This window comes from Coenobita brevimanus, chromosome 91 (assembly GCF_032717465.1).
Source record: "Coenobita brevimanus isolate Jiangsu-jjx chromosome 91, ASM3271746v2, whole genome shotgun sequence".
NCBI classification, from domain to species: Eukaryota; Metazoa; Arthropoda; class Malacostraca; order Decapoda; family Coenobitidae; genus Coenobita; species Coenobita brevimanus.
The window spans coordinates 790,472-808,880 of record NC_137044.1 but is presented as its reverse complement, the minus strand read 5'-3'; the positions used below and the strand labels follow the sequence as shown (position 1 = coordinate 808,880).

The window sequence follows — 18,409 nt, the reverse complement described above, 5'->3', positions numbered from 1 at the left end:
CAGTAGCTAGAGGGAACTAAGGTGGCATGGTATGTAGGAGAGAGAGAGAGAGAGAGAGAGAGAGAGAGAGTGAAATTTTTGGTGTATATATATATATATATATATATATATATATATATATATATATATATATATATATATATATATATATATATATAGCAAATTTAGGTTCGTTGTGCCGCAGGGGTTGAATGAAATTCGAAATTGTGACGAAGAATAAGCAAGGTTGTAGTGCTGTCTGGGAGAGTAATTCCTCTCTGTAACTTTGTAAACAAAGTAAAGAAATAAAGCATACGTTACATTGTGATGGAGGCAGTAATGCAGTGCGTTGTGGAGGGGTGCCGGTCACACTATTTGTGCTCAGTGATCACAATGCAGCTCCCTTTCTGAAATGCTTAATAGCAGGGAGTTTCCGATTACTTCAAACCCCATTCAGTCTGTTCTTTATGTGTCCGTTTTTCCTGTTAAACCATGCTACTTTTTGTTCTTGTTATGGATATAATTTACTTGAATAACATAAAGGATATGAACGTGCTATACCCATATATAAAGTGGCAAAAAAGAGGTGCTAGGCTAACCGGAATACGGTCCAGTGTCGCTTCCTGCACCGCACCGATAAGGAGTTGAAAACAAATCCAGATGAGGAGAGAGACAGGATGCCGGGACGGTGGATGGAAGGAGGAGGAGGTGTTGAGGAAGGGAAGGGAGGGGTGTGGAGGGATGGAGGAGGAGGAGGAGGCAGGAAGGGGGAGGGAGGGTGGGTTGGAGTGTCCAGGTGAACGTGAAGGGCGTCTCAGTGTTGGGCAGGTGGTGGTGGTGGTTGTGTGACTTCTCCACTCTGGCTGTCTTCACTGCCACGGAAGGGAGTGTGAGAACTCTGTCAATCCTGGACACGTCACTCCCAGCCGGCACAGGCAAGAAATAGGAGAGACAGTGTGTGACAGAGACGGAAGGAGAAACACAGAGTGCTTGTTGTGTTATGTCCTGCGGGGCAGTGTAACAGTCCAGACCTTCCAAAACACGCACCAGCCATGTCGGTAAGTGCCCACCCCTACCCTGCCGTCCCATACCCTGCCGTCCCATACCCTGCTCTGCCATGGTTAGAGAAGCTGTCTCCTGTCTGAAAGGAAAGGACGCTAGTTCGATTCAGGATGGGGCAGGGACCAGTTCAATAATTTGAATTTATTAAAACGAACTTTACTGTTCTTTCACAAGATCTGCCGATGTCATAAAAAACACCCATCAAATATCATTATACCAGTTCTGAATGAGGCAGCTCTAGTATGCATACAATATGGATGGTAGGTATTAGTGCCGAAGTGGTTACATGTGAAGGAGCGTGGCACGTAGAACTGTTGGGCCTCAGGGAACGGATGGTCAAGTCTATGGTCAGTGAGAAAAAGATCTTAACATGTCATTACCTACCCTGCCCTAGCCTCACTCCTTCTTTCATCAGACATATACTCAACTGGATGTGTTTATGTATCACACAAAGATCATCATACTTATACCTTATACCTTACACGTATCCTAATTTATAATCCTGGCCCCTCACCCTGATTCTTTTCCTCATACCACCACCCTACACCCTTCCCCTTATACTCACCCTACAGTTACACCATCATCTCAGTCTCTCACCCTCAGTCTCACCCTGCACCACTACCCTCACATTCACCTTCAGTGTCAACCTCACCCACACCCTGGCCTCACACAACCACCCTCACCCTCTCACCCTTTCCTTCACCCTCACAACACCACAAACCTCATCCTTATTTCACACCACCATCCTCACTTTCACCTTAACGCTCGCCTCACATCACCACTCTCACCCTTAACCTTATCCTCGCCTCACACCCTATAGTCCTCGCCTCACACCCTCACCCTCACTTCACTCTCACAATCACTCACTCTCGCCTTACACCCTTACACCTTCTCGCTCTCGCCTCATTCCCTCATTCTCACTCTCACCCTCGCCTCACACCCTCACCCTCACCCTCACCCTCGCCTCACACGCTCATCCTCACCCTCGCCTCACACTCTCACCCTCGCCTCACACCCTCACCCTGACCCTCACCTTCGCCTCACACCCTCACCCTCACCCTCACCCTCGCCTCACACCCTCACCCTCGCCTCACACCCTCACCCTCACCCTCACCCTCGCCTCACACCCTCACCCTCACCCTCGCCTCACACCCTCATCCTCACCCTCACCCTCGCCTCACACCCTCACCCTCACCCTTACCTTCGCCTCACACCACCACCACGCTCTTCCTCTCTCACTCTTGCCTCCACCCTCACCCTCATTCTCACCTTCACCTCACACCACCACCCTCGCCTCACACCCTCATCTCACATCCTCACCCTCACATCACCACCCTTACCCTAAACCTTACACCCTCACCCTCGCCTCCAACCACCACCCTTGCCTCACCCTCACACTCACACTTGCCGTTATATGCTCACGCTCAAACCACCGCCCTCATCCTCCTCACATATTCACCCTTACCCTTTTCACCACCACCCTCACCCTCTACCTTACACCACCACCCTCAACCTCACCTTCACCCCTACCATACACCACCACCCTCACCCTCACCCCTACCATACACCACCACCCTTACCCTCACCCCTACCGTACATCTTCACCCTTAACTTAGCCTATACCACCACCCTTACCTCCCTCCAGACCGGACGAAGGGTAGGCTGGACTGCTTCCTGCCCCTCTCACTTCCTTTCCCCCCCTTCCATACCCTGTCACCCTCACACGCACCCTTGCTTCTCATCCACACACACCCCTGCCTCATCCACACACACCCCTGCTACACACACCCCTGCCTCATCCACACACACCCCTGCCTCATCCACACACACCCCTGCCTCATCCATACACACCCCTGCCTCATCCACACACACCCCTGCCTCATCCACACACACCCCTGCCTCATCCATACACACCCCTGCCTCATCCACACACACCCCTGCCTAATCCATACACCCCTGCCTCATCCACACACACCCCTGCCTCATCCACACACACCCCTGCCTAATCCATACACCCCTGCCTCATCCACACACACACCCCTGCCTCATCCACACACACCTCTGCCTGATCCATACACCCCTGCCTCATCCACACACACCCCTGCCTAATCCATACACCTCTGTCTCATTCACACACACACACACACACACACACACACACACACACACACACACACACACACACACACACACACACACACACACATCCCTGCCCCACCCATCCATCCATGCTGTATCCTAACATGCTTCGCGGCAAGCTGATGGTCGCCCAACACTGTTTGTCACTCTCAGATGCATAAAACTTCAGCATAACACTATCATCATTAACGCGCTGGTCTCAATGTCACCCGTAATAACATGTTCTCAAAAATTTAAACCACTTTTGCACGACGACATGATAGTTTGGTTAATTCTTGCTCCTACCAGACGATTTTTACCACAGGGAGGGAAGATGGGTTGTGAAGGGGTAGTGACGACTGTGTGTAATGTTATGGCCACAGTTGATCTCTCCAAAGCTTAACAAAATCATCTTGAAGTAGAACAAATGAATAGGAATAATAATAATAATAATAATGATAATAATAATAAGAATAATAACTAATAATCATCATCATCATCATCATAATTTTGTCGAGTACAAGTGACGTCTCTACAGCTTAACAAAATGATCTTTAAATATAACAAATGAATAGTAATAATAATAATAATAATAATAATAATAATAATAATAATAACGTTCTCCGGCTGAAAGGGGTTAACATTCTTCATTGCGTACTGGTATGTTGTTCTCGTAATATTTGCTGGAAAGGTCACATTCCTTCTCTTGCTAAATCAGCTTCAGAGAATTTGGGTGCGCTGGGCAGACTCTGTGGCGTCCTTGACCTCTTGCATCTACGAATTCTTGTTAACGGGAGGTGTTCGGGAAGGATCCTAGCATATTTTTTACGGTAAACATACCACCATCGCAGTTAACTTTTTCAGCAGTCGTGTTGTTCGGTGGTATATTTCCCATCAACATTTTCTGTAGTTTGATTATGAAACTTTTGGCAGCTATGTGAATGAAAGTGAATCAATAAATAAGTAACATAATGCACAACTTTATTTCAATGAACACGAATATTTTACAAGGTCCTCATTCGTGCCTTTAGGTTACGAGTTACGACAGACGTGTGTGGACCAGCATTACTTACAATGCTCTTCTCAGCATGGTGGAAATAACGACTTTTTGTCCGATCAGCATGCACCTCTCACCCGCTCCCTGCCATCAATATTCACTACAGTGTTGTGTCAGTCTTTTATTACCACTGAATACCAAACTGTTCTTCTAAACTCTGGTTATTCACCTTTATGACGGTATGCGCGCCAGGATATCCATGCATTCCAATCCCTTTTCTGTCCAACCGCCTTGTGCGAGGGCTGGCTGATGCTCATAGTCATTCATGTGCACTGCTGGCTTAACTGTATAACGGTCATTCTCCTTCCATTAGTGATCTGTGCTTTTACTCTTAACTTGGTCCAGATTTTTGTCCTTTTGCGTCTTATTTCACGTAGCACAGTGGCTGAAAAAGACAATGCCACGGGTCTACATCCTTTCCATAGCACTTTTTTGTGACCAACATCGTATTCTAGTGTTAATCTTTTGCTTGAACTCAGCATTCAATATGAAAAGACGGCAATTTAAAGCAAAATTAAAGTAAAAACATTATAGAACAGTTGTTTCTAGTCCCACTTTCATTCCATCCCTTATCGGAGAAGAATCGTTGCTAGGACTTCACATTGACGAAAACCTTCTCAGTGCTAAGTTGGTAGTTCGCAGCTTTGTTAGCTCGTGCTGTTCAGGAAAGCTTCGGAACATGAACCGTGCAGGCCTTCGTTTCGCGTGAAACCCTGACAAAGACTTCCTGTCGCATAAACCCTTCCCCCTCCTCTTCAGGCGTCATTTTCTCAGTGTCTCTTCTCTGCCTTTCCCTTTCCTTCTCTCTCTCTCCCTCCCTCTCCCTCTCCCTCCTCCTGCCTTCTCATCATTCATCTGCCTCACTCCCCTCCTCCTCCCTTCCTATCACTTCTGTCCCCTCATCACCTCTTATAATAATCCGGTATTTTTTTTTTCCTCTTCCTTTCTGGTCGTCCCTCCCTTATAATTATATCCTTTCCTTTTCCCCTTCCTTTCCCTCCCTCTCTTCTCCTCCTCCTCCCATCCCCCTTCCTATCGTCTATTATCTCCCTTCTCCTTCTCTCTCTTCATCCTCCTACCTTCCTCCTTCCGATCATCCATCATTTCTCTCTTTCGTTCTTTTCTCTCCTCCTACCTCCACTCCACTCATCTCTCCTTCAGCCTGTCTCTTGCTTTACTATCCATATTTTAACTCACAGAATCAGACACCAAAATTATAGTCCTCTCTGTTTGGAAAGGACCATTGAGTACATTGTTTGGTTGCTTGTATTCCTTTGTACCGGTACTTCCCTCTTCCTCCTCTCCTGCCCTCGCCTCCTCTGCTACTTCCCTTCATCCCTCTCCTCTTCTTAACCCTCTCCCTCCTTCATACCACCTCTCTTGTCTCTATTTCCCCTATCTCTTCGTTCTTCCGCCGTCGTACTTTTCCAGTCAACACTCTTTCATATCCCCTCAGTTCTCTCCATTTTCTTCTTCTGTTTCCTCTCTTCTCTCCCTCCCCCTTCTGTAAATGCTCACGGTTCTCTCCCCATTTTATCTTTTTTCAATCCCCATTTTACTCTCCATTTCTCCTTTTTTCACTCCCCATTGTCCCATTTTTCACTCCCCATATTTCACTCCCCATTTTCCCCTTTTATTCTTTCCCATCACACCTTCCTTTGCCTTTCTTCCCTCTCTCCCTCGATTGCTTCCCCCTCCCTCCTCTCTTCTCTCCCATCTCGCGCACTCATTCCTCCCTCTCCTCCTACTTTCCCATGTTCCCTCCATTCTCTCACCTCCGTCCTCCCCACACCCAAAGAACCCACTGACAAAGGAATACAAAGTGAATACAAGAAAGGAAGGCAAACAGCGCACGACTGAATGGTTCTTGAAGCATTATGTTACAGAGGCGACAATGACAGTGGTATCTTTTCAGTGAGACGGAGATGCGGATAATTGTAACAGAGAAGGAAGTGACTGTGGTATCTTTCCTGTGAGCTGTAGATGAGGCTGGTGGTTTGTTACAGAGAAGACTATGACTGTGATATCTTTACTATGAGTCTAGAAATAAGGTAGTGACATTACCAGCCTTGCACCACCATCGTAACGGGTCTCCCTCGCCTGCACTCTCATTCCTCACTCACTTTCGTCAGGCCTTCTGCATGACACTTGCTTTTGGACTGCATGATGTATTGATAATGGAAGACCCGTTGCATAATTCCATTTTTTTGAATTCTGGATTTTTATGATCTATCATCTGACTGCGATAACTCTCTCTCTCTCTCTCTCTCTCTCTCTCTGTAAACTGTGGTAATTTGTTGCTGAACTCTCGATGACTAGTTTTTGGGTGTAAAGGATTCGAATTTGAATTGTGTGACTCCGTGTTGGATTGGGTGACTTGTTTAGGGGTTATGGTTGGTTTGTTTTGAGGTATGCATGAGAGAGAGAGAGAGAGAGAGAGAGAGAGAGAGAGAGAGAGAGAGAGAGAGAGAGAGAGAGAGAATTCGTACGGTATGTGAAGAGGGAAGGGCAAGTGACTGTGTGTGTGTGTGTGTGTGTGTGTGTGTGTGTGTGTGTGTTTTGTGTCGTTGGTGAACAGTTGTAAGCCTTCAGTAGTCAAAGTTTTCCTCGCATATATATATATTTTTTTGCATGTTTTTTGTTCTGAGTTTTTCCACGATTTTCTTTTTGTTTTTCTTTTCTCTCTGCGATGAGCCTTGTCAAATGTGTTGTGATGTTGGCGGGCCTGTCACCACCACCACCATCACCACCATCACCATCACCATCACCACCACCATCACCACCACCACCATCACCACCATCACCACCATCACCACCACCACCATCACCACCACCACCATCACCACCACCATCACCACCACCACCACCATCACCACCACCACCACCACCACCACCATCACCACCATCACCACCACGGCACACATTTCTCAAGTAAACAGACTTTTGCTGTGTCTCAGTTACAGATTTGTCAGTATGTGGTAGTGATAGTCTCAGGTATAGAAGAGATAAGGAAAATGAATTATTATAACAATAACACTAATGTATAATAATCATCATCATCATCGTCATCATAATCATCATCATCATCATCATCATCATCATCATAATTAGAGGGGCACTCAGTGGAGCGCATCTCTCCAAGGGCAACGTAATTTCCAAACCATTCTTCATAATGGGTTAGGTTTTCTCATCATTGATTAGGTTTTCGTTGAAAGTGTTTTCCGGATCCAGAATCTATAATACGATCCGGATCGGTCCCCAAAATTAATCGATTGTTCCCTGGGACATGGGCTGTCTACCCGCCAAATTTGACTAAAATCTCTCTCTTAGTTTCTGAGTAATACAGGTAACAGACAAACAAACTAACAAAAAAAACGAACAAACAGGGGTGAAGACATACTCTCTTTGTCGGAGAGAATAATGATGATGATGATGACGAGGATGATAAAAACCTTTGACAGATTGTTATGAAATTCGAATGACTTCATCCTCGCCTGACCCACAACCCTTCTACCAAGTCAGATCTAAACCTGATAAAAACTGTTCGAGTTGACTTTTTCCTGGTGAATTCGATCTTTGACTTATTTTCTCAATAACGAATCTCTCCATCTTCCCTGACCCTCAACCCTTCCACCAATTGTGGTCCATATCGAATCAAAATTCTGTGAGTTACGGTATAGGGTCGTGCATTTGACCTTGGCCTACAATCTTGACCTTTGACTAGTTGTTCTCAACGTCTGATCATTTCATACTTGCCTTACTTCCAGCCAGTCCACTAAGTTTGGTCTCAGTCGGATCAAAGCTGCCTAAGCTGATCATGTCATGCGACCTTAACCTTTAACCCATTGTTCCTAAAAACATTTGGCCAGACTCTGGGAAGACCTTTAGCCCTTCCACCAAGCTTGATCAAAATCGGAGTCAAACCTTATTTTGCACACACACACACACACACACACACACACACACACACACACACACACACACACACACACACACACACACACACACACACACACACACACACACATCGAATATTACAATACTTAGCTCTCGCTATCGCGATTACGGATGCACGTTGCTACTACAACACCACCACCACCAACAACAACAACAACAGCAACAACAACAATAACTACTACTACTACTACTGCTACTACAAATAATAATAATAATAATACTAATAACTCGAATGGCACTCAGTAGAGCGCATACCTCCGCCAAGGCCCAATATGCAGTTCCTTTTAATTCAGTCAAGTTTAATCCAGTATCATACTCATAACCCGTTAATTATTGCACACATTCGTAGATACCGACATCCTAAATATGCCTGATTTTTTTCATCAAGCTCCATCCAATATTCACTGAAAAATTTACGGAAATGTCGACAAACGCCCTATCTCGCAATGGTAAAGAAAGTGAAAAAAAAAACAAAAAAAATCCTGGATTCTCACCTTTATCCGGTTCCGCACCAAAATCTATTCTTCTACCAAGTTTCGTGGAAATCCGTCCGGACAGGGGTGAATACATAACCTTCTTGGCGGAGGTAATAATAATAATAATAATAATAATAATAGTAATTTAGTAGTGGTTGTCCTGGCATTTGTAGGAGGTGTAAGGATCTATTGTATACAGTCAAGTAAGAAGGAGTGCGAGGTATTTATGGCATTTATGGAAGGCAGCGTGCTGAATGTTGTGGTGTTTCTTAAATGATAGGGAAGCATATGTAGGTGTAGACTGATATTCTGGTGAGTGGCTTAGTTATCATAGAGTACGATGAGAGAGAGAGAGAGAGAGAGAGAGAGAGAGAGAGAGAGAGAGAGAGAGAGAGAGAGAAGATAATGAAGGATGGAATATTTCACATCTGATGTATGTAACTCTGTCTGTGGTGCGTAATAACTGTATCTTTGACCTTTACAGAATAATTGAGTCTTGTTACGGTAATGTTTGTAAGGATCTGTGTCTGATATTTAATGTAGATAAGAATAACCTGATAACCTTTCGTATGCTATCGTTTATAAAGGCTGCAACATGCTTGCATGCGTTTGCTTTCGTCACCTAACAGCGGCTTTCCACGCTGCTCGGTCTCTGGCAACCTCCCTGGTTAGTACCTTATCCCTGAGGTCACACGTTGTGACCTCGTCCCAGGTCTTTTTCTGTCTGCCTCTCGCAACCGTACCTTCGATGTTCACGCTTCTTACCTATCCTCCATCTTCTCAACATGTCCAAACCATTTCAGTGTTCCCCTCTTCATCGCAACACCAATACATTGAAGTCCCATCCTTCCTCTCAACGTTTCAGTCACAGTCCTAGCCCCCCTCCCCCAGGCCTCGCATTCAGGGATGCACTACACATCTGCAGTATCTTATCATTGCCATTTCTGTATGTCTGAGCCTACGATATCTTCTTCCTTTACTGTCCAGGTCTCACTATGCGGCATTACACTTCTAGCACATGCCGCATACAAAGATACCTTAGCACGGAGGGAGAGCTCTCTCATTGTCAGAAGAGGCAACAGCTTCCTGAACTTCCTCCAACCACTCCTTTCCCTAGCCACAAAGCTAGCTCCATTCCGACCTCCAGCACATAGTATGTCCCACAAATAACAAAACTCCTCCACACACTCAGGAAACTTTCCAGTAAGATAAATCCTGTCACGCCTGACAATCTCTACATGCTCTCCCCGACATATGGCACACACGAAATCAACATTTGTATTTCGCTGTCTGCCTCTGACACTACTAGCCCACATATCTTATGCCGCCGAGTATCACAAACACTTTACAAGATGGAGTGACTTGCCACATCGTTGTGGCAAACTGCATATGGCCACACCCTGCTTTGACAGTACCGCCACCAGCCCAAGATTATCATCATTATATTTTTTGTTTTATCCGCATTTACCGTCAAACCATTGTGCCCCATTATGTCTTCACTTTCTAAATGTTTCCTGCGGCACCGTTTCAGTCTCTGCAATTAACAGTAAGTCATCAGCCTACAGCATCTCCCGTGGGAGTCCATGACTTTTAAGAAAGAAGAAAATGACGGTGTGATGTGCTGGTGAATGAAGAAAGACTTTAAATGGTAAAGAGTTTAAAGAAGGAATGTGAAAGCAAAACGGAATGTAGAATGACGCAAGGAAAAAAAAAGTCACAGGTGTTACGAAGGTCTTGTTGAGAAAAAGTAAATTGAGTATGAAGGCTGGACGAGGAATGCGTGCGGGTGTGTGCAAAAGCCAAAGACTATGCTCGTAAGTGTGTGCGCTTAAATGGTGTACAGCCACGCCGAGAGATATGATGCAACTGTGGCGAAACGAAAAGGTTTGTGTGAGTGAACTTGATGGTAGGACGATGAGACAGAAAAAGAATTGACGAAGGATAGAACTGGGTGGATGAAGTTTGTGTGAAGATGCACCTGACAGGGTTGGCATACATTTTTAGATAAGGTAGCATTTGTACAAGGGACCCTGAGCGCGTGGTGCTTCACTCCAATAGATTTTAGAGACTTTATCCAAGCCATACCACACCACACAATAGACTTCACCACATTCTCACACCATACCTCACAAAATCATCCCTCCACACTCACACACGCTCACCACAAAATAATCCTCCCACCCCCCACACACACTCGCACACCACACAAAATCAGCCTCCCACACCACAGCATATCACAACACACCAAGGACATTAACTTAAGGGTCCTGAAGTTTCCGCCTCTAGTACTTTTATACTTGTTTAACTTGGCAGTGGACGGAGAGATCTTACCCCACACGTGTTTGTGCAAGAGCATTTTAGTCAGGTGAAGCAAGTTGATATGACTGTTCTCTCTGTGGGTTGGAGCCTAAATCAACGAAAGCTTTTGACGTTTTTAATAAATATTTTTTCCATTAGGATTTCAAAAAGGTGTAATTTATATCTGTAAGTTCAATATTTCCACAAAATTGCACTAGTCGAGTCTGCCTCAGTTTACTATACAGTACACCCCCATCCACCAGCTGGCCTCATGACCAAACTTTGCGTAGCTGTGTTCTTGCTCACTTGATTTGCTCGCTCCCACCAACAACAGGAACAACTACGATAATAATAACAATAATAATAATAATAATGATAATGATGATGATGATGATAAAATAATATGGTGATGGTGGTTGTTGTTATTATATTAAGTAGCAGTAAACTAAGTAACAGTAACAGTAGCCGTATGAGTAGTGAATAGACTGATAACTGAGTCTTAAGCCCTTGAATCCGACGATGTTTTTTCATTACACACTTGCCAGCTCACTAGTGTTGATTGACCTCTGTTTCGGGTAGGAGGGGATGCCTTCTTGGAGGACCACCGCCGTTAGAAATGAACTGGCATAAGCTACTTGTACCGTATATTAAATTTCATCATCATCACCATCATCAATTATTCCATTTTGCTCCTTATAAACAGGAGCGTAGGGGCCCGGGGATAGGCTACTCCCGACATTAAAGGCAACGGTGACCAGCCTCACCTGTCCCTGAATGGCATTATGTGAGGAATAAACCCCAACCACACCCCAGGTGGAACCCATTTAGGCTCCACTCGGTTGGAGCACCATAACCCACTTAACCACAAGGCGTCATCTGGCTATATGATTACCACCCAGAGTAGTAAATGGTTTCCTGGGATAGAGGAAGGCAGTATGTAAGACTGGGTAGCACGAGGACAGGCAAAGCAGCATAGTTCGATACCTGTAGGCAAATCAGACACAACTGCATCGTCACACTTGCGTTTGTATTCAAAACTTACATGGGATCAACTTATATTTTCTTTAAATATATATTTCTTTCTGCGGTGTCAGTTTTTATGTTACTTAAATCACTGCATGTATTTGGGGGTAATTTGAGGTTTGACTTCGCATATTCTCAGGATTACTTGAACTGTAGGGGAAGTGATTACGCAGGATATCCTCCCGATCCAGTAGTAAGGGGAGGATTTAGACAACGCCCCCCCCCATCCTTCCACAGTCTGCGGCCATGCTTGCTGTCTACATACAACTGTATTTACTGTAGGGTTGACTTTTTAATACGCAGGGATTAGATACAGCCTTCATTAACCCCTTCACTAATACGTCACCATCCGAAAGGGTTGTTGTTATTCGGGTGAGGCCATTGCAGGCGACACCACACCTCAGCCACTTCACCCTGAGTGCTTCATCTTTTATTCTTGCTGCTGCCAGACGATTTTTATTCAAGGGAGAGTGCTACGGCGGAGAACAGATTAATGAGGCCTGCATCTAACCCCTCCATTTCGAAACGTCTCTCCTTATCTGAGCGAAATCGTCTGAAGATAGCACGAAGAAAATCATAAATACGCCATGAAAGAAAAGGGGCTGAGCCTGTGAGTGCCGCGCTGGGGATGTGGGGACGGGATCTCACGTGGATAAAAGTTAATCTTGTGTTAGTTAGAAGAAGAAAAAAATAGTCATGAGAGTGAAGGAAACAGGGCAACGCATTGATACGTTAACCCCTTCAGTGATGACGATGTTTTACGTTATGTCCTTCGTACCTTCTGACGATTTGATTCCTCTTGAAGGGAAACGCTTGATAGTAGTGTTGGGGATGGGACAGGCTACGTTGATCCTTTCATTGCACAAGTATCCCAGTGTCGTTTGTATCATTCAATCCAAGGACTTTTTTTTTTTCTGGTACATCATTTTATTTAAGAGAGCATCCCAGTACTGAAAGGGTACTGTATCAAAGCCTTCCAGTGCAACTAATCTCCCCTGAGCAAAATAAAGTCGTCTGGAAACAGCAAGAGTAAAAATAACAAGACGTTCTGCATGGCTGTGAAGGTGTTAAACTCACCTGGTGGCCGTAAGAGTAATGCAGGACGTCATCGCAGTGAAAGGGTTAGGCCAGAGGTGGGTAGAAGTGACTCTGACCCGCTTCACAACGAGAGCCCTTCCGCAATTTATATATACATGTATGGCGATAGGAAGAACGTGTAGAAAAGGAGGTGATGGTAGTGAAAGCGTTAGGCATAGTAGGGTGACTCCGGTGTACCCTACCCCTGGGCTTCCCCTGGCTGTCTCCACCCCAACCTGTCCGCCGGGGTGCGCGGAGACGAGGTGTGGTTAATAGGGGGTAAAGGGGAGACAGGTGGGGTTAGTGGGGTTATAAGTGAAGTAAGGGAGGAGGGACAGAAGTAGGGTGGAATCACGGGCAACAGGGAAGGCAGTGGGACAGGCAGAGAAAGGTGGATATTATTGGTGACAAGGCAGGCAGGGAACAGAAACAGTGTACGGTGTTGGGAAGACAGAAAATGGTGTATGGAAAATGGGGTAGACCTGTCATTGGATGGAAATAAATAAGAGAGTTATTGGTGACGATGTGAGTTGTATCAGTATTTTAATATAATCGTGTAGAGGAGCATGTGGAGTAACGTGGAGGGACAGGTTGACGAATGAAGAAGTGAAGGAACGTTGTGGGGTGGATGTGGATGTGGTTCAGAAGATTAGGAGAAATACACTGAGGTGGTTTGGACATGTGAAGAGAATGGAGAACGAAAAACTGACTAAGAGGGTGTACGTAGGTGAGGTGGAGGGAGGGAGAGGGAGGGGTAGACCGAGGATGAGGTGGAGGGATGGAGTTGAGAGGTATATGAGGGAGGGGGAAGGGGGTGAGTTGGGAGGAGGGTAGCCAAATGGTGGGTGACAGAGCGACTTGGAGGCGTTTTGTCTGCGGCCACCCTTTGCGGGATTAGGGCGTCGGGCTATAGATAGATACATAGATAGATAGTGTAGAGGCAGCAAGGAATGAAAGGGTTACGGAGGTTGTTATTAAGGGCCTTTTGTATTGAATTTTTTTTTTCTTAAGCCGAGTTTAATCATGTGGCAGCAGCAAAACGAAAATATGGGCGTCACCGTACTGAAAAGGGTAATGAAGACAATTTCTAATCCCAGTGCCACAAAAGGCCTTTCTTGAGTTAAACAGATTCATGTGGCTTTAGCTGGAGTAGATTTTCACAGACTTCATCGCAGTAAAATGGTTTACCCCTTCAATGCGATGACTTGTATTATTTTATTGCTACTACCAGACGATTTTTTTTAAACAAGGCAAGAATCCCTAGGTACTGAAGAGGTTAATGAAGGCTGTATCTAACCCCTTCTTGTTCGAGAAGTCTGCCTTAAATTGAATAAAAATTATCTGGGTATAGCAATACTAGTAATTCTGAGTAAGTTATGGGCTTGAAAGGGTTAATAGAGATTGCTACAAACCCCCTTCACAACGAGAGGTCTCCCCGCTGAATAATATCGTATGGTGGTCGAAGGAATATAATACTAGAGGCGTGCTTGTGCCAGAGGGGGAGGTGTGGTGCTTTTGTCGTGGTGGATAAGGGGGTGGTATGGGTGGGGTAACAGAGGGGTTATGCTCAGTAAAAACAAATTTTGACTTTTGGACAGGTTACGAAAAGCGTGCGTGTGTGTGTGTGTGTGTGTGTGTGTGTGTGCCCTACGTTGTCACTCGTTTTTACGCTCATATTTGTTTTTCCTCTATAGCTTATTTGTGTGGTTCGTTCGAGTTAGACATTCTTTTCTATCGCATCTGACACCTAACTGGGGGAACTCCACCCCAACCCCCCCCATTTATTAATCACCCCAGACCAATTTACGAAGGATATGCGATAGTAACAAAGTCATTTATATTGATGAGTGCTGCTTACCGGATGCAAAAAATTGTCGATATCCTCTGAGAGTGGACTTGTAAGCTGAAGTTTATATGTATGTATTATACTCATGTACAGGTTTCCTGTAAGCCAAGAAACCATGTACAACGCTGGGTGGTAACCATATAACCAAACCATACGTGCTCCCTACGTGTCAACAAGTGGGTTGGTGGAGGGTTGGTGCCCCTCCTTGTAAAACAACTAACTCAGTGTCAAATGGCCACCCTTTGCGGGATTGTGGTGTCTGGCAATAGATAGATAGATAGATCTGTCTGTCTATCTATCTATCAGTCTGTCTCTGTCTCTATTTGTCTGTCTATCTATCTACTGTATCCATCCATATCTATCTGTCGACCTACCTACATGTCCATCTATCTATCCATATCTGTCTGTTTATCTATCTGTCTGTTTGTCTGTTGCACGACACCTCATCCTGTGAAGGGTGGCCAGGGAAGTGTGCATTCAACAATTAAAGAAAAAAATCTGAGTGCCGCCGTAATTTACATTTTAAAACACGGACGAGAAATTCTCAAGTGCCATAACACATTGTAACCCGTGGTGCGTCCTGCGTCAGTGATCGTCCGTCTTACTGCGTCATTTCCCTCATTACAAAAACGTACTGTACTTTTTTTTATATCATCCCGGATTTATGGTTAGCCTGCGCAGAATATCCAGACACACCGAAACATTTGCAATAACGTCGTTCAGTTCAAATGTCATCGATTTTACCGTATACAGTATTTGTTTACGGAGAATTTTGTGTGTGTGTGTGTGTGTGCTCTAGAGAAGTGAGGCACGGGGGTGAGGCAAAGGGTGAGGTTGGGGGTGCGACAGAGGGTGATGCAGAAGAACAAGACGGAGCAGATACAGGCCTTGGAGTAGGAAGAGCGATGGAGGTCAGAGTAGGGCAGGTAGTGATAGGGATGGGAGCAATTAGTGCAGGTGTTCGTTATATGAGAGTATGATTAGTGACAAAGGGCAGGGCAGGACAGGGAGTGATGGCAGTGGTGTTAGCAGTTGTGATGGGAGGGAGTAGTATTAGTAGCAGTAGTGGTGTTGGTGGTGGTGGTAGGTGGTGGTGGTGGTGCTGGAAGTGGAGGTGCCAGTGTACCCCAGTGGCCCCGCAGGCAACACCTCACCTGTTGCTCTGCTTCTCAGCCCACACCACCACCATAAACTGATACACAAAGAAAATGCTTCACTGTCCACCCTATAGCCTGTTTTAAGTTTCCTGACGAAGCTGCTAATCCCTCCTCGTACAGCTGTTTGGTTAAAATGACTGCAGGAAAAGTATTAGTATTGTACATTCCTATTTCATTTAATTGTATTTGGCCTTTAGTCTCACTGTTAACCTTATATCACCAGTCACAGCCCAGCATTCAAGTACTGGCATGACTCACATTTGTCAAGTTATTATAAGTGGGCTGTGGTAATAGGCCTTGCTCATCTTCACAACTTGCACGACCACCATTAGGCTAGTGGATCACAGACACGAAAAAGATGCTCCACTGACGGTACTGTTTGCGTTTTTTTTCTAACCTGACGAAGATTCCTAATCCCATTCGGCTCTTGTGATGGTCAGAGGTAATCTAACTAACGGATTTATTTCACCTCATATGTAGAGCTCTTCGAATTTCATGTATCCGCGATTTAGTAATCAAGTTATGGGAGTTGTCCACTTTCGTCCGGTAAGAACACGTCGATTACAGTAGCCATTATTTTGAGCTGATATTCTGGTGCTGATTTTTGATTTATTAACCAGGAACTGATAACAGACACGAGTGATACCCTCTCGTTACTATTGTCCATTTATTCTAGCCTAACAAAACTGAACCCTGCCTCAACCATGAGGATGACAGTGACAATAAAGACCAGATATAATGAAACAACTGAGAACCGTGCCATCATCTTTCCTGCCGTAATAACATCCAGTCATCTTCAAGCAGGGTGGGGCATATGGCCGTACTACAAAACCACAAATTCAGCATCAAGGCCATGTGTGAAAATGGTACTAGAATATGTTATCAAAAGAACGGAGGGGTTGATCAGCTGTGCCGTATGTAATCAACGATTGTAGGGTAGTTATCGAGACATCACAATTGTTTACATAGCTGGTCGACCAGTCAGCTGCAGTGAATCGAATCTGCAATATCTGTGCGTGCGCCACAGTGCTGTTGCTGAACTCTGTTATACTTTGTTGCCAGACGCCTAATCCCTGACTTCACCGGTGCCTACGACAAAAATCCTTCAATCCTCTCTGTCACAGGTCATCGTTATCCTCCCCTCACCTCACCTAATTTCCGTCAATGATTTTCTTATCATAATAAAAATGTTTGGCGGTAATACCAGAATGGCCTCCTACCAGAACGATTTATAGAGAATGTTATAGGTAATGTATTATTTATTTACCGTTTTACTAATTAGTTCGCAGCCACTCTGGAAGAACTCCGGGATATTGCGCCAGAGAGACAGGGTTGATACCTTGAGCGTTTAGTTCTCCTTCAGTCAAATGAAATACAGGTAAAGACTGGTTGCGTTTAGCTCCTCGTGATCAAAACCCATTTCTCTATACAAGGAGTGGTTGCGTTAGTTACCTGTACAGTAATTAAAACCAATAGTCTACCTGCGTTGCATCTAGTTCACCTATAGAGACACCTGCCAAGAGTAGTCCAGCTGAAGGAGAAAGGCCATCGAGTTCTCAGACGCTGTTCACCCACCTGCTCTGCCCAACACCTGCACCCACCCTCACCACACCCTCCCTTTTTGCATCCCTCAACCAGATCAACCCGAGGGCATCACTTTTAGATTATTTTTACTATAACCTGACAATGTTATTCACATTAGGAGCTACTTCTTGAACTGGATGAGTTAAATATAGCCTTCATCACGCTTCGTCCTTCTCACTATACTCTACGTAAGTGCTCTTCTCGCCAGAATGAAATAAGCTAATGACGTATTTTATACTTTATTTCTACAAGCAGACGATTTTAGTCAGCTTAGTGAAATGGGTTGCATGAAGGCTTTATCTAACCCCTGCACTTCGAAAAGTCTCCCCTAATTTGAATGTAATCGTCCAATGTTAGCAAGAATTAAGCAAGAGAGAGAGAGAGAGAGAGAGAGAGAGAGAGAGAGAGAGAGAGAGAGGAAAAATTAGAAAACGAGAAAAAAAGTGAAAGAAAACACCGCACTGAAGGACTTAAAATCAGTGAACGAAAGCTAGGGCACAATTTTTTTACACAATCACTGAATTAAACAATGGGAAAAATGAAAGACGTTTGACCTTTCTGGCCCCGTTGGGGATTGCGTCATATACAGCGTGGCATGCAGTCCAGTCGTTTCCTATCCTCACGCTTGTTCTCAAAGGGACCCACGTAAACCAGGAACGATGCACACCCCTGCACACCCAGTTTTAACAACCCATCCGCTTCATACTTCACTCACACTAACGCCAGACGGTTTTATTTGGCAGGAGGAAGCCATATACAGTATACTAAAGGGGTC

At 45.0% G+C, this 18,409-nt stretch overlaps 1 protein-coding gene across 1 annotated transcript in view; it reads left to right on the top strand.

Moving 5' to 3' along the window:
* The first annotated feature begins 819 nt into the window (after nucleotides 1–819).
* LOC145411816 (sodium- and chloride-dependent glycine transporter 2-like) overlaps nucleotides 820–18,409 on the top strand; it is a 151,919-nt gene continuing 134,329 nt past the window's right edge. The window contains exon 1 of the mRNA XM_080281774.1: nucleotides 820–1,037. Coding sequence (XP_080137900.1) covers nucleotides 1,032–1,037 — 6 coding nt within the window. The 5' untranslated portion in view covers nucleotides 820–1,031. The remainder of the gene's footprint in view (nucleotides 1,038–18,409) is intronic.